General features: G+C 34.9%; 1 protein-coding gene across 16 annotated transcripts in view; it reads left to right on the top strand.

Annotated features, from left to right (window-relative positions):
- The window catches only part of LOC124236887 (pre-mRNA 3'-end-processing factor FIP1), a 71,861-nt gene that overhangs the window by 6,359 nt on the left and 49,416 nt on the right, over window positions 1-16,086 (top strand). For 8 of the 16 annotated variants that reach the window (XM_046655841.1, XM_046655839.1, XM_046655850.1 and 5 more), the window contains 6 exons: window positions 1,585-1,642; window positions 3,022-3,125; window positions 7,928-7,992; window positions 8,503-8,610; window positions 9,023-9,153; window positions 9,447-9,515. In XM_046655841.1, the coding sequence (XP_046511797.1) occupies window positions 1,585-1,642; window positions 3,022-3,125; window positions 7,928-7,992; window positions 8,503-8,610; window positions 9,023-9,153; window positions 9,447-9,515 (535 nt within the window). The remainder of the gene's footprint in view (window positions 1-1,584; window positions 1,643-3,021; window positions 3,126-7,927; window positions 7,993-8,502; window positions 8,611-9,022; window positions 9,154-9,446; window positions 9,516-16,086) is intronic. The other 8 variants (XM_046655847.1, XM_046655843.1, XM_046655855.1 and 5 more) reach the window with 1 other exon arrangement.

The following is a 16,086-nucleotide window of genomic DNA, read 5'->3' as shown; positions in this document are numbered from 1 at the left end:
AGTCCTCTGCGAAACCTGTGTTATAGTATCCAGCTTGGTACATCCTTGCATTGCCCTAACTGAGCTGAGTCTTTACTATTAGAGTTTTCCCCAGCTTCTTTGTGACTGGGTTAATTGTTAAAATCTCTTCTTTTTTTAACCATTGCATTAAACTGTCTCCAGTTTGTCATGTTTTGTCTATGCAAATTTTGGCTAAACATATGCTTTGTGACGTAAAAAGCTAGCTGAACTTGTTTCTAGCTACCTAGAAGCTTATTTAAGCAGGAGGTAAATATACTGAAGAATTATAGTTGCGTATTTATCATCTTGGGTCAAACAGTAGAACACTGAAAATGTAACAGATACATTTTTGGGTTTTGTCCTTCATTTTGCTTTATTTGGAGATTGTATTATAAAGTACCACTGTAGAGATTGAACTGACTTATACAGAAACTGCTTGATAGAAAGGGAAGTTTAGAAGAAATTAGCAAAAATCTAATAAAAAGAGCTTTGAACTATATCAACATCTGGACATTTTTCTTTGAAATGCTGCTAAATAATTGTGAGTTAGTTGCTTTATACTTCAATTTCCTTATCTATAAAATGAGGTTAAAGGTTAATTCCCACCATTGAAATTATAATTATTAAAAATATAAGGGGGCCGGCCCGGTGGCACAGCCATTAAGTTCACACATTCTGCTTCGGCAGCCTGGAGTTGTCTGGTTTGGATCCCCGCTGTGGATCTACACACCATTTGTCAAGCCATGCTGTGGCAGGCATCCCACATATAAAGTAGAAGAAGATGGGCACAGATGTTAGTTCAGGGCCAATCTTCCTTAGAGGGGGAAAAAATATATAAGACACCAATTACACTGTAGTACTAAAAGTTTTATTTGATGGTTAATGGCCATATGCTTGAGTCTCATGTGAGAATAAAAATATTTTATTGTTATATATCAATTTTGTTGTAACAGGGCAAATTCAGTTATTAACTGGCCTTAAAAAAGTAGTTTTTTAATGCATCAAAATTAGGTCTGGAGCTCCTTATTGGTATCAAATTGGAAGGCAGTCTTACATTAAGATAAGTTTTAAATCTTCTTTTAGTATTTCTTATACAACAAAGAACATTCCACAAGAAACAGAAAACCAGGAAGAAGCATGCATGTTAACTGAATATAGAAAGACAATGTGATCATACCACAAATCTGAGTTCCTTGGAAACTGTGTGTTACATCATCCTTGGCAGTTACGGTAGTACCTGGCACATAGTGGATGTTCCATGAAGATTTAGGATAAGTAAAATTGATTAAGTGTGATGCATGTTTTAAAAATGTAAAAGAACTCAAATTATATACTACTGTCAAATTTCAAATTTGATATTAATAAATTGTGGAGGCAATTCCATTCTACTTGCAATGTTGAGTATGTGTTTTTATGCAAGGCATTATGAATAGTGGAATAAGACAGGCAGTTTTTATCATTTTCTACCAGGCAGTGGAGACAACACTTTTAGGAAACTATCAGGCATAGCTTAAAAATACTAGTATACTCTATCTGTACTTCTGAAAAGTAATACCAGACATGTGCGCTTATTTTTGTTTGTAGTGCTAATCCTCCATCTGGAATTGAGGATGAAACTGCTGAAAACGGCGTACCTAAACCGGTAACATAAGGCTTTGAAATCCAGTTACTTCCCTGTTTCAAATCTTTCCCATTCGCTTAGGAGGAAAACCAAAAGTTAACATGACTTTCAGTCTTTCATGATCTGGCCCTGTCTTCTATCTTCTACCTTATCTGGTGCCATCAAAATCATAGCGATAAGGAGAAGAAATCGTGGGAAGAGACTTCAGATGAAATAGACCATGTGCACAGGCTTGATGTTCATTGCTTTCAAGGAAATGAATGGTGGCAGATCAACCAAATAGTGAGCCTGATTTTCAAAGCAAATATTGACTCCCACAACCCAAGTTTGATTGTCATAGATTTTTAGCACATTTTTTAAACATAAGTGACATCTGACCTCATGCTTGTTAAAAGTGGTGTTTTGGGGAGTTGAACATGTAATTGGTCCTATGAATATTTTAATATTCTAATCCTGCAAAAAGGGAATTGTTATTTTGCGAGCTTGAACTTCTGTACAGAAAAGTATTTTTGCCTAGATAATCTACTTTTTTTATTTGCTATTATGTGACTAAGCACAAAATAGCCTTTTAGAGCCAAAATAAAACCTTCATAAATGGCCCTACTTTTACTCATAGAAACGAACTATTCCCTCAACTGTTTGCATGCAGGGCATCTTCTGGGTATAAATGAAGGCCAGGAATAAGTGAGCTGCTCCTTTACTATTTGCTGGTTTTTAACCATAACGCCACGATTCTTGCAATTAATTGTTTTCCTCTTAACCGTTGTATTCTTTTTGCCAAGAACTCCTCAAATACTTATTTTTCATAATTTTGTCCTCTGGATATCTTATCTTAGTCCATTGCTTTAGATGCTTTTTGCAAGAGGAGCAGTTATAAATAATAGGAAAAATGTACCTGAGGTGTGGGGCTGGCCTGGTGGCATAGTGGTTAAGTTCACACACTCTGCTTAGGCAGCCTGAGCTTCACGGGTTTGGATCCTGGGCGCAGACCTACGCACTGCTTGTCAAGCCTTGCTGTGGCAGGTGTCCCACATATAAAATAGAGGAAGATGAGCACAGATGTTAGCTCAGGGCCAATCGTCCTCAGCAAAAGGAGGAGGATTGGAGGCCAATGTTAGCTCAGGGCTAATCTTCCTCAAAATTAAAAAAAAAAATAACCTGAGACGTTATTTACAAAAAGATAATCCTGATAAAAGGTGTTATTTCACATTCTTACCCCTTTTTATCATGTAAAACATCAAAGTTGTAAATGAGTTGAAATAGGTAGCAATACTATGAGCTTGTAACTCTTTTCTCTAAAACTAGCTAAAAAAACACAAAATGGTTACTTTTTTAGTTATTTGTATGAAATATTGAAATGGATTATTGAATATATTTTATAATTGTTTATGTTGGTTTAGAAAGTGACCGAGACTGAAGATGATAGTGATAGTGACAGTGATGATGATGAGGATGATGTTCATGTCACTATAGGAGACATTAAAACAGGAGCACCACAGTATGGGTAAGTTATTTTTAACTAATGATTATGTGCCTAAATCAAAGGTACTGTGCTTATATCAAACCATTAGTAGTTTATTCTATTGTCTTTACATTTTTCTATCTTACCGTGATATGAAAGAACGCTTTTAAAATTTCACCATGAGTTTCTAAGAGAGTGGATCTTTAAAAGTTCTCATCACAAGAAAAAAAAGCTCATAACTATGTGGTGATGGGTGTTAATTCTTGTAATCATTTTTCAATTTATACATACATCAAATCATTATGTTGTACCCCTAAAATTAATACAATGTTATATGTCAGTTATATCTCATGATAAAAAGGGATGTGACCTTGGAAATATTTCTTTCCTAAAGATAATTAGGTAAAGTTACATGAAAGCAGCAGTTTTTGATTTCTAAAGTTAAAGTGTTTTTATAAATGAATTGAGTACTACAAATTCTTTACTTAGAAAACTGTAGATTGCAGTTTTCATCTGTATTGTCCTTCCATTTTATTGCTTATCCAAACCTGAGGTTAGATTTTAAATTTTTTGTCCAGTAAAAATAATATCAAAAGTATTTCCTATTGCTCCTCATAGTGTATTTTTCAAGTTGTTAATTATCCTGTAGGCTTTTTAGACCAATATGTTATCTGAAGTTTTGTAGTCCATAAAACTGATCAAGTGAATGGACTGTCATTGACTCACTGAGCACATAAAGAATCTTACAGAAAGTTTGGAAGGGAATGTATTAAGGTACAAATTGTGATTTTGTTATGGTGGTAGAATAAGAGTCAATATTTTTTCCATGTTTTTCAGATTGGATATATAATGTGGTAGTTGTGCATTGGGAACATAAACTTTTCATTAATTGCGCTATAGTTCATTAAGTTGCCTTATCTGGAATCAACCAATATTTACATAAATACTTTTGAATATTTTATTTTTTCAGTAGAGCCATTTTTTCAAAAGTTATTTATTTCAGGAAGCTTAAAGGTAATCAGTATTTGTTGTAGTCAGTTTTGCATTATAATAATGACTGCCTATGTAATTTTAAAACCCCAGCAACTTTTCAGGGAGCAGGGTTGAAAAAAGACTAAATTATTCATGTAAAGGTACATAACTCTTCATGTTCTCCTCATCCTCACTTAAGTAATTAGTATTGGGCTTATAATACAACACTAGTAGGCCTTTATGCTAATAGGCCTTTACCATCTACATTATGCAAAAGAAACACTTTAATGTAACACTGTAATAATCATTGCATGTATAATAAATGCTGTTACATAAAGTTATTTACAAATATAGAACAGTTAAGGCAAATAGTGACTTTTTTAATTATTAATACAACCAGTTTTTGGTGGGAATTGCATGCAAATATTACATGCACAGACTCCCATAGTACTTTATCTGAAGTTTATTTCTTATAGCAATTTCTAGTTTGATGAATTGTAGTTATGTTTGGATGAGTTTATCGCCTTTAGACTTAAGAGTAGAAAGCATAGTTTATGAATTTTCTTATTCCTCACATTGCCTTACATGTAGTAAGTATTCAGTAAATGTTTATTGACTAAACAGACTGCATGTTAAAAACCCAATCATCTTTGAACGGTTTTCCTCAATATTTGACTAGGAAAATTTTCAAATATTCAGAAAAGTTAAAGGAATTGATATGCGAACACCCATTTATCTGTCACCGAGATTATACAATTTACATTTTGCTATGTTTGCTTTATCACATATATATAAATACCATCTATCCATGCCTTTATTTATCAATCCGTGTATTTTTTATGTGTTTTTTAATGCATTTCAAAGTAAGTTACAGATCTTTCTAAAGGGTATAAAGCTTATTTAACCTTGATATCTCAAAATATATCCTTTGAAAACTGAAAGAAAGCCAGTGAGAAAATAAAATTTGATGAATGTTTACTTTGTGCACAGCATTTTCAGAAGTAAATTTAAAGAGCAAGTTGTGTTCAGGGAACAATAGTGAATTGGTTTATTGTAAGCTGTTAGGAAGTACGAAATAGCATTTTTTTAGGTAACATACTTTTGTCAGAAAATTCATCTTATCTATAAGTAAGCTATGAAGAAAAGCAAATCTTAGAGTAGGAATAATTTGTCTTGTATAGAGAGGTGGTTTCTTAGCTGTATCTTTGAGATTTATTTATCCATCCACTCAGTAAATACTTTTTAAAGACTGTTTGTCTGGAACTGTGTTAATTGATGATGGGAATATGAAAAATAATAAAACAGTCCTTATTTACCAGAAGTAAGAGGAAAACAGACGTGAGGAAATACTTTGAGTGTAGTATAAGTGCTAGAATGGAAACATGTACAAAGCGATTTGAAAGCTTTAAGAGAGTTGCTAGAAGTTGACAGGTGTCGAAGAGAACATCCCAGAGGAGGTAAGATTGAACTTCTTTGGATAATTCTTAAGATAGAAGGAAGAGGACTGATGATTCAGGCAGAGGGCGCTACTTAGATGTAGTGGAAGCATGGCTAGGAGGAACCACATGACTGGAGGATAAGGTAGATGAGAAAGGATGATTGAAACCACTTAAGGAGGGAGTTAAGACTTTTTACAATGTCATCACAGAACCTTCGAAGATTTAGGCAGGTCAGATTATTTGAAAAGGTAACTAACAGCAGTAGTTGAGATGCACTAGATAGAAATTAGTAGATTTAAAGTAATTGTCCACATGAGATGGTAATCCAACCTAAGCCAGCAGCAGTAGAGGGATGGAGGGGAAAATAAGATATATTTGAGTGAATAATAACTAGAAATAACATGGGTAACTGGTTGGTTGCAGATGGAGAGGGAGATAAAGGACTCAATGACTTAGAGGTTTCTAGAGCAGTTTATTGAGTACGTAAGTATGTTACTATGCATGGATAATGTGGAAGGAGCAAGTTAGAATAAATTTTTTTGATGCATATATTTTGAAGTTCCATTAGACACCCAAGTATGTAAGATCTAGCACCTAGAGAAGTCTGAGACCTTGTGGGGGTCTATTGGACAGTATCAGATTTGCTTAAGTACAATTTTCCAGATAGGTAACCTTCTCTACAGGCAATGCAAAGGCTTGGTGGCTTTAAAAAGGAAATGTGATGTTTAAAAGGCAGAATGAGGAAGGGAGAGTGGCTAAGTGGGAAACAAAGAAGTTCATTTATTGAACTCATGGCTAAGCCTTTCATAAATCCTGTTTTATCCTTTAGCAGTCCTGTAAGACCGTTTAGAGAAATTCCTTGATTTTTGTACAGTTGATTTTCAAACGGCTAGAACTTTTGTATATCATGTATAGATACCCCAAAAATGCCTTTGCTGTGATGTATTTAGATTGTTCAAGGGTAAGCATCATGGGACAGGAACCATATTTGTCTAGCTCCTCATTCTCTCTCGTTAGCCTAGAACTCTGTCTCATGTGTTTTTGGTGCTGAAGCAGTTATTAAATGAATTAATTAGTCAGTGAGATGATTAAACATTTCAAGTTGGTAATGATAGTGCTGCTTGACAGTAACCGTTCAATTTGTGCTGCTTCATACTTTTACAGTTATAGCAATGGCCCATTATACAATTATTTGAATATTTTATTACATTTATCCTTTTTTTAAGCAGAAAACAGAAAAATGATAGGTCTAATGTAAGTGAATAACCTAAGTCTCATAAATTTAGTACATTGGCGACAAAAGATGGAAGTCATTAGGCAGATCAAAAACAATGAATCTTTACAAGTCCAGTTGATGAAACTTGTGAGGGTAAGGAACCAAATGAAATAACATGAACGTAAGGTGAGAAATATATCACTGAAAACGTTGTCCATAACTTGAGGTCTTGCTAATATCTTTTTGCTCTGTGAGAATCAAGCCTTCTTCCTTACCCACTCCCCTGTATCTCCTTCTCCCTAATCTCTGTGATAATGTTTAAGTCTATTTTGGTTAGTATATTTGATGTTCTTACTCATATACGAGATTGCATTCTGTAGAAAAGTAAGGAACTGTCTATAAATGCATATTACAGAAAATTTGTACAAGGTCCATGGAGCCTTACATAACTTGGCCAAGGTTACATAACTAATAATAGAGAAAAATTGTATTTGAAACTGGGTCTCTCTGACTCCAGATTTTGTTTTTTTTCTCTACCACATGTGTATTACGCTACATTAAAAAAAAATATAGCTCACTTTTTTCAAATGTGTACATTCATGTAAACACAACCCACATCAAGATAGGGAACATTACTACCATTTTAGAAACTTCCGTCTTGTTTCCTCTCAGTCATTAACCACCAACCGCCACCAAACACTGTTCTGCCTTCACCCTGTATTTATTTTTGAATTTCATGTAAATGAATTCATGTTATGGACACAAGTACTCCATGGGTATTTGAAAGAGGATTTATCAACCATATCAAATGGAGGAAGTACTAAAAGGAGATCACTGGATTTGGGAACAAGGTAGAGAAATTTCATTCTTGCAGGATTTTTGTATGTTGAATAACTAGGAGACAAGGAAATGAAGACAAGACATTAATTATTCTTCCCTTCCCAGCCAAATTTCTTGTAAAGTTTGTTACAATGGGATATTGAGTTAGTGGCAGGTAGGGTTTTGAGATGGAAAACAGGTCAGACTTCTGAAAACTACTTGTTTTTATCTTTTATTGAGCAAGTGACAGATCTTTAGAATTAGTTTAAAACATTTTCTAAAATGTGTGAGCCAGTGTCAGTCTATCTACTTACTATGTGGGTATAATTTATTTGTACACATTGAATATATTGCTGTTGTTAAGTTTCTCAGGATAATTTTTATTATTTTGCGTTTAGGAGTTATGGTACAGCACCTGTAAATCTTAACATCAAGACAGGAGGAAGAGTTTATGGAACTACAGGTAAAATTTGTATTAGCTGTTACAGCTCAACCAAAAAGAGCAATTTTTGACCATATATCAGGGAGATGGGCGAACTTTTTCTGGGCTACATCATAAGTATTTTAGGCTGTGTAGACCACATAGGGTTCCTGTCACTTGATTTGTTTGGGGTTTTTTTTTTTACTTGTTTGTTTTGTAACCTTTTAAAAGGTAAAAACCTGTCTTAGCTGACAGGCTGGACAAAAACAGTGATTTAAAATATGAAAGTTAGCAACTTTTTATTGGTGCAGAAATCCCTTATTCTCAGTAACATTAGTATCCCTAATCTCTCTATCCAGTTTGTCTTACAGCTACACCATAAAGTTTGACCTCACCTTTTATTTATGGTAAACATTAATGATTTGTTTGGAACCATTGCCATATTTAGTGCTAGCAATAGTAAAAAGGTGTCAATGTTTTCTGTTTGTCTATGGTATCTCTCAGCTTTTTGTTGCTGTAGCTCCTTCACCATTTTGCAATTTTATAAAATAGGAACAAAAGTCAAAGGGGTAGACCTTGATGCACCCGGAAGCATTAATGGAGTTCCACTCTTGGAGGTGGATTTGGATTCTTTTGAAGATAAACCATGGCGTAAACCTGGTAAGATTATCGTGGATTATATCAATTTCGAAAGATTTTTAATATAAACAGTCATTAGAAAAGTATTTTTCAGCATCAATTTAGAATATTATTTTTTTAATGTTATTTTTGTTGTCTTAAACACATGATGAGTAATAATGACCTGTATTATTAAATCTTACTGGTGGCCTAGCATTATATAAAAGTAGATTTGCATATTGTTTTATTATGATGTCATTTCTAAAGGAAATAATCTGGTCAAAGATTTTTATAGTCCCGTTTTATGATGGTAATTGGGAGAGCTGGTAAGATTAGAAGGACTGATAAGACTAACAGAACTCTAAATTTATATTTTTATAGTTTGTTATATTTTATATGCTGCATGAAAATAGAATTGAAATACTTGTACACTAAAAATGTGTTTTGTCTTTAGGTGCTGATCTTTCTGATTATTTTAATTATGGGTTTAATGAAGATACCTGGAAAGCTTACTGTGAAAAACAAAAGAGGATACGGATGGGACTTGAAGTTATACCAGTTACCTCTACTACAAATAAAATTACGGTAATTAGTAAACATTCCAGAATATCCCAGTCTGTTCTACTGTCCCAATTTTACTCCCCAAATAAATCACTTTTTCCCTATAAAGGTGGTTAAATGCTATATGATAGTTTAAAAATTCCATTCTTTTTACTATGTTTGTTTTTTCCCTTCCTTCCCTTTCAGAGTTTCATATTAATGATTATCTGATGTTCTTAGTTTCAAGTCACAGACTAGCTCCAGCTAGTTTGTCTTTATATGGCCTATCAATTAAAAATTATGTGGTATCTTAATGGGGAATATGTTATTTAACTTAGGCCGAAGACTGTACTATGGAAGTTACACCAGGTGCAGAGATCCAAGATGGCAGATTCAATCTTTTTAAGGTGAATTTTAGTAAATTATCCTTGGTTGCTCTCATTTTTTGTTCTTGAGTCTGCTCCCATACCACTACTCAAGGGATGAAATTAAAGTGGAAATAGCTATCTTTTTTCCAAACCTTCAGCTTCCTGGTGACTTACAAATTTGCTGATTGTTGTATCTTCACTTTTGCAAGCATGTGGATTTATACTCTATTTTACTAACAAATGCTGAGTAAAACTGTTCTTGCTTTGTGTCGTGATTTTATTTTGAGTCATAGTATGTGTTTGTTTGTAGGGTATAAAAGTTCGTACCAACAGACTAAACTCTATTGTGGATCATGCTGTAATCTTTATCAGAATTGGAGACTTATTTTTCCTAGTTTTCTTTTAAATGATAAGGAAGATGGCATACTGCTTATTATCTGTGTGACACAACACATTGGTGTAATGTCTCTTGTGGTTTAAGGTATCTGAAGAATCTTAGGCAGTCTTTGAGGGTCTCTAAGAAAGACTCAGCAGAACAGGATAAAGCCAATGGTTTTTTAAATGAATACTTAAAAGGAGTAGGTTTAGTGAGGGACTTGCAGATTGACACTACCACTTGGGTATCAAGTCTTTCTTCTGGCTTCTCCATTCCATATGATCACACACCTGGTCCAAAGAACAGTATTATATTTTTACATAGCAACCTACAAACTTGTCTCAAAACCTGATTTGTACTCTTCTTCGTTTCCCTTAATTCTTGTGTTGAGTGACACTGGGATGAAGACTGGGAGTGGCTTTTGGATTGGGTTGTATACTCAGGGAACTTTTGTGGGCAGGAGCTTTTCTGTGCCCCTTTTGGGACTGCAGCCCTGTCCACCAAAATACTGCCTTATGCAATGCATGTGCTATATCCGCAGATGTAGCCGCTCTGCTGGACACAGTTCTGTATAGAGAACTTAATTTTAATTTACATCCTTCTTTGGGTAAGTATTTGGTTCTTGTTCTGCTGTAAATATTTTGAGTGTGTGATGATGTCTATCCTATTTTAAATCGTCCTCAGGTTCTTTTTGGTGATATCTGTGTAGTTAGGCATTGAATATATTGTATACATGATTATAATGAATAGATAGAAAAGTTTTCTTGATGATGAAATAGTTAGTTTGCAGGGTTGCTTTTTATTTTATTCTAACGGGAATGAGAACTCCTTTTGTAAACTACCACCTCCTGTATACTTCATCTGTTTGCAGTAGACTTCTAAAACTAAAGAATAAAAAAACTGCTAGGGGCTGGTCTCTTATTAAAGGTAGCCATCATGAATGAGTTTTTTATCGAAAAATTGTTTTGAGTTTTCTTGTGGTTATATGAGAAGTCATTGTTCTCTTCTGCTTATTTGATTCTGAATGAATACGGACTTGAATTTGACAAATGTAGTTCAATGGTTTTTCTTGCCTTGATAACATGCTTAAATATTACTCATCCAGTTAGGAATACTGATTTGGGAACAGGGTATTTTAATAATGTGTGTGGCTCACATGTTTTCTTTATGGATATTGTGGTCTGAGGATATATTTTATTGGTAATGTTCAAAATCTGCAACCAGGGGTGTGTAGGAGCATTTGACCGTTTCAGGCTCAGTTTGATTTATATTGAATTTTGGAAAAGTTTCTGTTACTATCTATTCTGCAACTCTGGCAAATACAAAACAATTCTAAAGATGTAATTGGTATCCAAAATAAGCAGAGGTAAATTTCTTAGATATTAAGTGCCGAAATGTATATTTTAGACAAAATGCTATAGAAAGGGTAAAAATGAGAGAGTTGATTAGAAATTACTTTGGGATTAGAAAGTACATTGGGTGCTATATATAGGTCCTTTCTATTTCTGTTTTTAATTTTGATTTCATTTTATTTTAATTTTTGGTGGGGGGAAGAGATGATTAGCCCTAAGCTAACATCCGCCACCAATCCTCCTCTTATTTTTTTGCTGAGGACGATTGGCCCTGAGCTAACATCCATGCCCATCTTCCTCTACTTTGTATGTGAGACGCCTGCCACAGCATGGCTTGATAAGCCATGCAGAGGTCCACATCTGGGATCCGAATTAGTGAACCCTGGGCTGTCGAAGCCGAGTGTGTGAACTTAACCACCGTGCCACTGGGCTGGCCCTGGTCCTTCCTATTTCTGTGTCTTTAAACAAAAAAGCCTAAAATGGGATGCAGTAGTAGAGAAGCGTATGCTATTTTAATCAAAGCCTTGAGAGTGTGGAGAAGAGAAGAAAAAGTGTTACAGATTTAGGAAATGGCTTGGGCAAAGAAACTCATGTTTTAACTGAGTAAAAGTGGATGAGCATATTATTTAAAAAATTAGCCTTATTGGATCAGAGTTCTTTTTGGAAAGGAGTAGGAGATGGCTATGGAGTGTGTGGTTCAATTCTAGAAAGCGTAGAAACACGGAAGATGAGTTGGAGGAGTTGTTGCCTATTTGTGAGCAGGAAAGTGACTTAGAAGTAACAGTGTTCTGGCAGCAGTGTATGGTGTGGTTGGAAAAAGAAAGTCCAAGCTCTTACCCATTTATCTACCACTTGAACTAGAATTATTAGGATTGGTGACAAACAGATAGAATGAAAAAACTTCCCCAATTTTTTGATATAGCTGAGCACCTCCAGTGTGCCCAGCACTGTGCTAGATGCTGTAGTAAGATAGAATCTCTTTATTCAAGAGTGACGTGTATGTATGAACTAACCACAACATAAGGTTATGTTGGTGGTACTGACAAAGTGCAGTAGGGAGTTCAGAGGAGATAGTTGGTTACCCTACATTGTGGGGTCTAGAAGGATTCAAATGGAAGGTGATAATTGAAATATGAGCTCGTATTCATTAGTAGGAGAGAGGGGAGTAAAGGACATTGTAGGCAGAGAGAGCAGTCTGAGCAAAACCAGATAGCATGAAAGGAGAGCTGGGGTGGATAAGAGATGTTAGAGGAGAGAAGCCTGAAAATGGTAGAAATGGGGCCGCGATGAGAAAGACCTTAATTGTAAACTAGCCTGCAGATATTTGTGTAGGCAATAGGAAGCCATTTGAAAGTTCTTGAACAGGAGAATAGCATTAACAAATCTGGTTTTTAGAGAAAAAAACTGGCACTAGAGTAAGCTATATATTGTAAGGAGGAGAAAAGGGACTCAGAGGCCAGATGGGAGTTATTGCTCTGCTGTAGAAATGAGATGAATGAGGACCCAAACTTGTACTAGTGAATGAAAAAAGGAACAGATTTAAGAATCATAATTCAAGTTCTTTTCATATCTATGGCAAAGATTTTTTTCATCCTTAGTCAAGTGAGAGACAAGCAACTTGTCCGCCTCTTTAAAATTACTTCTTACTTTTCATGAAGTAAATTTTCAAACATACTAACAAGTAAATAGAATAGTACAAATGAACCCCTGTGTGTTTATTATAGTACCTCAATGATTATTAACATTTTGACATTCTTAATCTTTTATATACTTCAATATGAATAAAGTTTTTTTGTTTCGTTTTTTGGGTTTTTTTGTTTTAACAAAATGAAAAGAGTTGAGTGAAGTTCGACAGGTAGAAAAATAAAGTCACTCAATTGAGTGCAAAAAACAATGTGTAATTGTATAATTTGAGGTGAGTGGCAAGAGAGGAGTGACTATAGTAGGAATGCGTAAGATGCATGTGTAAGAAAAATTTGAACATAACTTTCTCTTAAAATATTTTTGTTTATACATGCACACACATGTGTGCACACATGCATAGATGATTTTATTTTCCTCTCTGAAAGTATGTATGAGCTTTTGTCACCAGCGTTCTGAAATTGCATGATTATGTGTCTTTGTCTGTCATGATCCATTGTACCAGGTATTCATTTGTACCCTCTTAATCTGGAAGCACGGATCCTTCACTTGTGTGACCTTTTTTCCTATTTTTTTTTTTTTTTACTACTTCTCTGCTGCTTCTGTCTTCTGGACCTCCTATTCAAATATTGGATTTCTTATTTGGTCCTTTAATTTTCTTATCTTCTCTCTCTTATTTTTCATCTCTTTGTCTTCCATTATCTGAGTGATTTCTTCACCCTTACAACCTTTCTATTCATTTTTTCATTTCTGTTATATTTTTAATATCCAAGAAGATTTTTCTTCTGTGTTTACCTGTAGTATTCTATTCGTGTTCATGCATGCAGTAATAGAATATTTTTTCTCCTGTATCTCTCAAAAGATATTCATATTAATGGTAGCTTGTTTGTTTCTTTTCCTGCATAGTCTATTTTCTTTAAGTTGATTTTTAAGTTTGTTGTTTTTGCCTTCTGACTTGGGCTTTTCTCAAATGTTTGTCAATCCTTGGCCATTCACTCATGAGAGAGGGGGCCACCAAAGAGTGATTGAAAGGTCTGTGCATGTGAATGGAATTTGCTGACTAGGTCTTACTGTAGGACTAAGCTTTTTTCACAGTCCCTGATGTTAGTATGTTTAGGTTGTTTTGCTTTTTGTTTTTTCTTTTTGTGGTAATCTGATTTTTCAGAGAAGACATTCTGGTATCCTGCCTAGATGGTTTATACTTGGCTGATTCAAATGTTCTGGGAGAAAGTTGTCAGTTAGAACCTTTGGGGTCCTGCTCTGAAAATCACTAAGTTTTTGCTTTGGCGTTGCTGACTTAGGATTCAGGTCTCTTTGGTCTGGTCAGTCAGTTAGTATTTTTTCACGTGCTTTCAAAGTCTTAAATTTTGCTACTTTCCCAGTCTTTTTTTTCTTGTGGGTTGAAAGAAAATTGTGATAATTTATGTGGTTTTCTACTTTTTCTTTTTCACCATAACATTTGGTAAATGATTTCCTAGGTTATTAAAGTTTTTTGATAAATAACTCTTTAGGGGCCATCCTCGTGGCCGAGTGGTTAAGTTTGCCCGCTCCGCTGCAGGTGGCCCAGTGTTTCGTCGGTTCCAATCCTGGGCACAGACATGGCACCGCTCATCGAGCCACCCTGAGGTGGTGTCCCACATGCCACAACTAGAAGGACCCACAACTAAGAATATACAACTGTACCAGGGGGCTTTGGGCAGAAAAAAGGAAAAAAATAAAAAAAAAATCTTAAAAAAAAATAACACTTTAAATAGTTCCATTATCTATTATTTGAGTGTACTACAATTTACTTAACAAATTTCTTTTTAGATATTGTTTTGTTTGTAATACTAATCTTTCATAAATAATGCTGTAAGGGGCAGCTGAAAGAAATTGTGCAAAATTAAGTTTTGGTACAATGGTAGCATAATTTGGGTAAATATTTAGCTTCTCAAGTTACAGTCTTCAGTCAGCTTTCATTTGGTTATGTAAGATCTGACATGAATTTGTTTTTAAAAATCAGTCATGGTGTCTTATAGTTATTTCTTAAAATATTATGTGAAAATATAGTCTGATTATGCCCTGGTTAAATAAATTTTGAGTCTCTATAATCCTGAGTGCAACATCTAAAGACAAGTGGATAATGATAATGCAGAGTGATTAGGAGGGTTGCAGAAAATGGTGAAATGCATTTTGTGAATTCTGTGATATAATGAGTATATTATGAAGAAATTAAAGAGAAAAGAAAACTAAGTTAGGAAACACAATCACTTTTTATATGTTTGTCTTCCTGTGATGTACTTCCTGACAGTACTTTATATATACTGTCTTCCTGATACCTTTTCGTACTTTCCCCCTGTTGTAAATACTCTCATCTATGCTCTATTCCCTCTTTCTTTTTTCCCCCCCTTCCACTTCTCTTCTCCAACTCTCCGTTCCTCTTTTCTTTTCTTTTCTTTCTTTCTTTCTTTTTTTTTTTTTGGTGAGGAAGATTGGCCCTGAGCTAATATCTTTTGCCAGTCTTCCTCTATTTTGTATGTGGAACAATGCCACAGCATGGCTTGATGAGTGGTGTGTAGGTCCACGTCCAGGGTATGAACCTGTGAACCCCAGGCTGCTGTAGTGGAGTGCGCAGATTTAACCACTGTGCCACCAGGCTGGCCCCTTCCCTCTTCCAGTTTTTAATTGAGCATTGACTATGCTGGGAAATATTTCAGGTTTGGGTGGGAGGGGAGGTCAGCATTATAGACAGAGACTCTGTGTTCTTAGAGTTTATCTGACTTAATGGGAAAGATAAGTATTAATTAGATAATCATGTCAAAAATTACGTAGTTATTAACTCCATGTCCTATGAAAGACTTTGAAGATGTGACATTTAAGCTGAGTGCCAAAGTCAATCAAATAACAGATATATATTGAGCACTTATTGCGTGCCAAGCACTGTTTGTGGGTACTTGGGATACAGTTTGAACTACATAATCCATGTTTTCAAAGATCCTATGTTATAGTGGCAGAGAGACAATAAACATACAGCAAAATAAGATAACTTCAGATAATGATACTAGTGAGAAATTCTATGAAGAAAATACAAAATGATAATGTGATAGATTGTTTGGGAGTGGTCAGGGAGGGCCACTCCAAGGAGATATCTGAACAATACTTGAATGATTAGGAGGAAGTAGCCATGAGAAGATCTCGGGAGAGAATATTCCAAGAAGAAGGAACATCTAGTGCAAAAGACCTCATGAAGGAGGAACTTATA

This window comes from Equus quagga, chromosome 3, assembly GCF_021613505.1.
Source record: "Equus quagga isolate Etosha38 chromosome 3, UCLA_HA_Equagga_1.0, whole genome shotgun sequence".
NCBI classification, from domain to species: Eukaryota; Metazoa; Chordata; class Mammalia; order Perissodactyla; family Equidae; genus Equus; species Equus quagga.
Note: the sequence above shows the minus strand (reverse complement) of the source record. Positions and strands in the feature narration are given on the sequence as shown.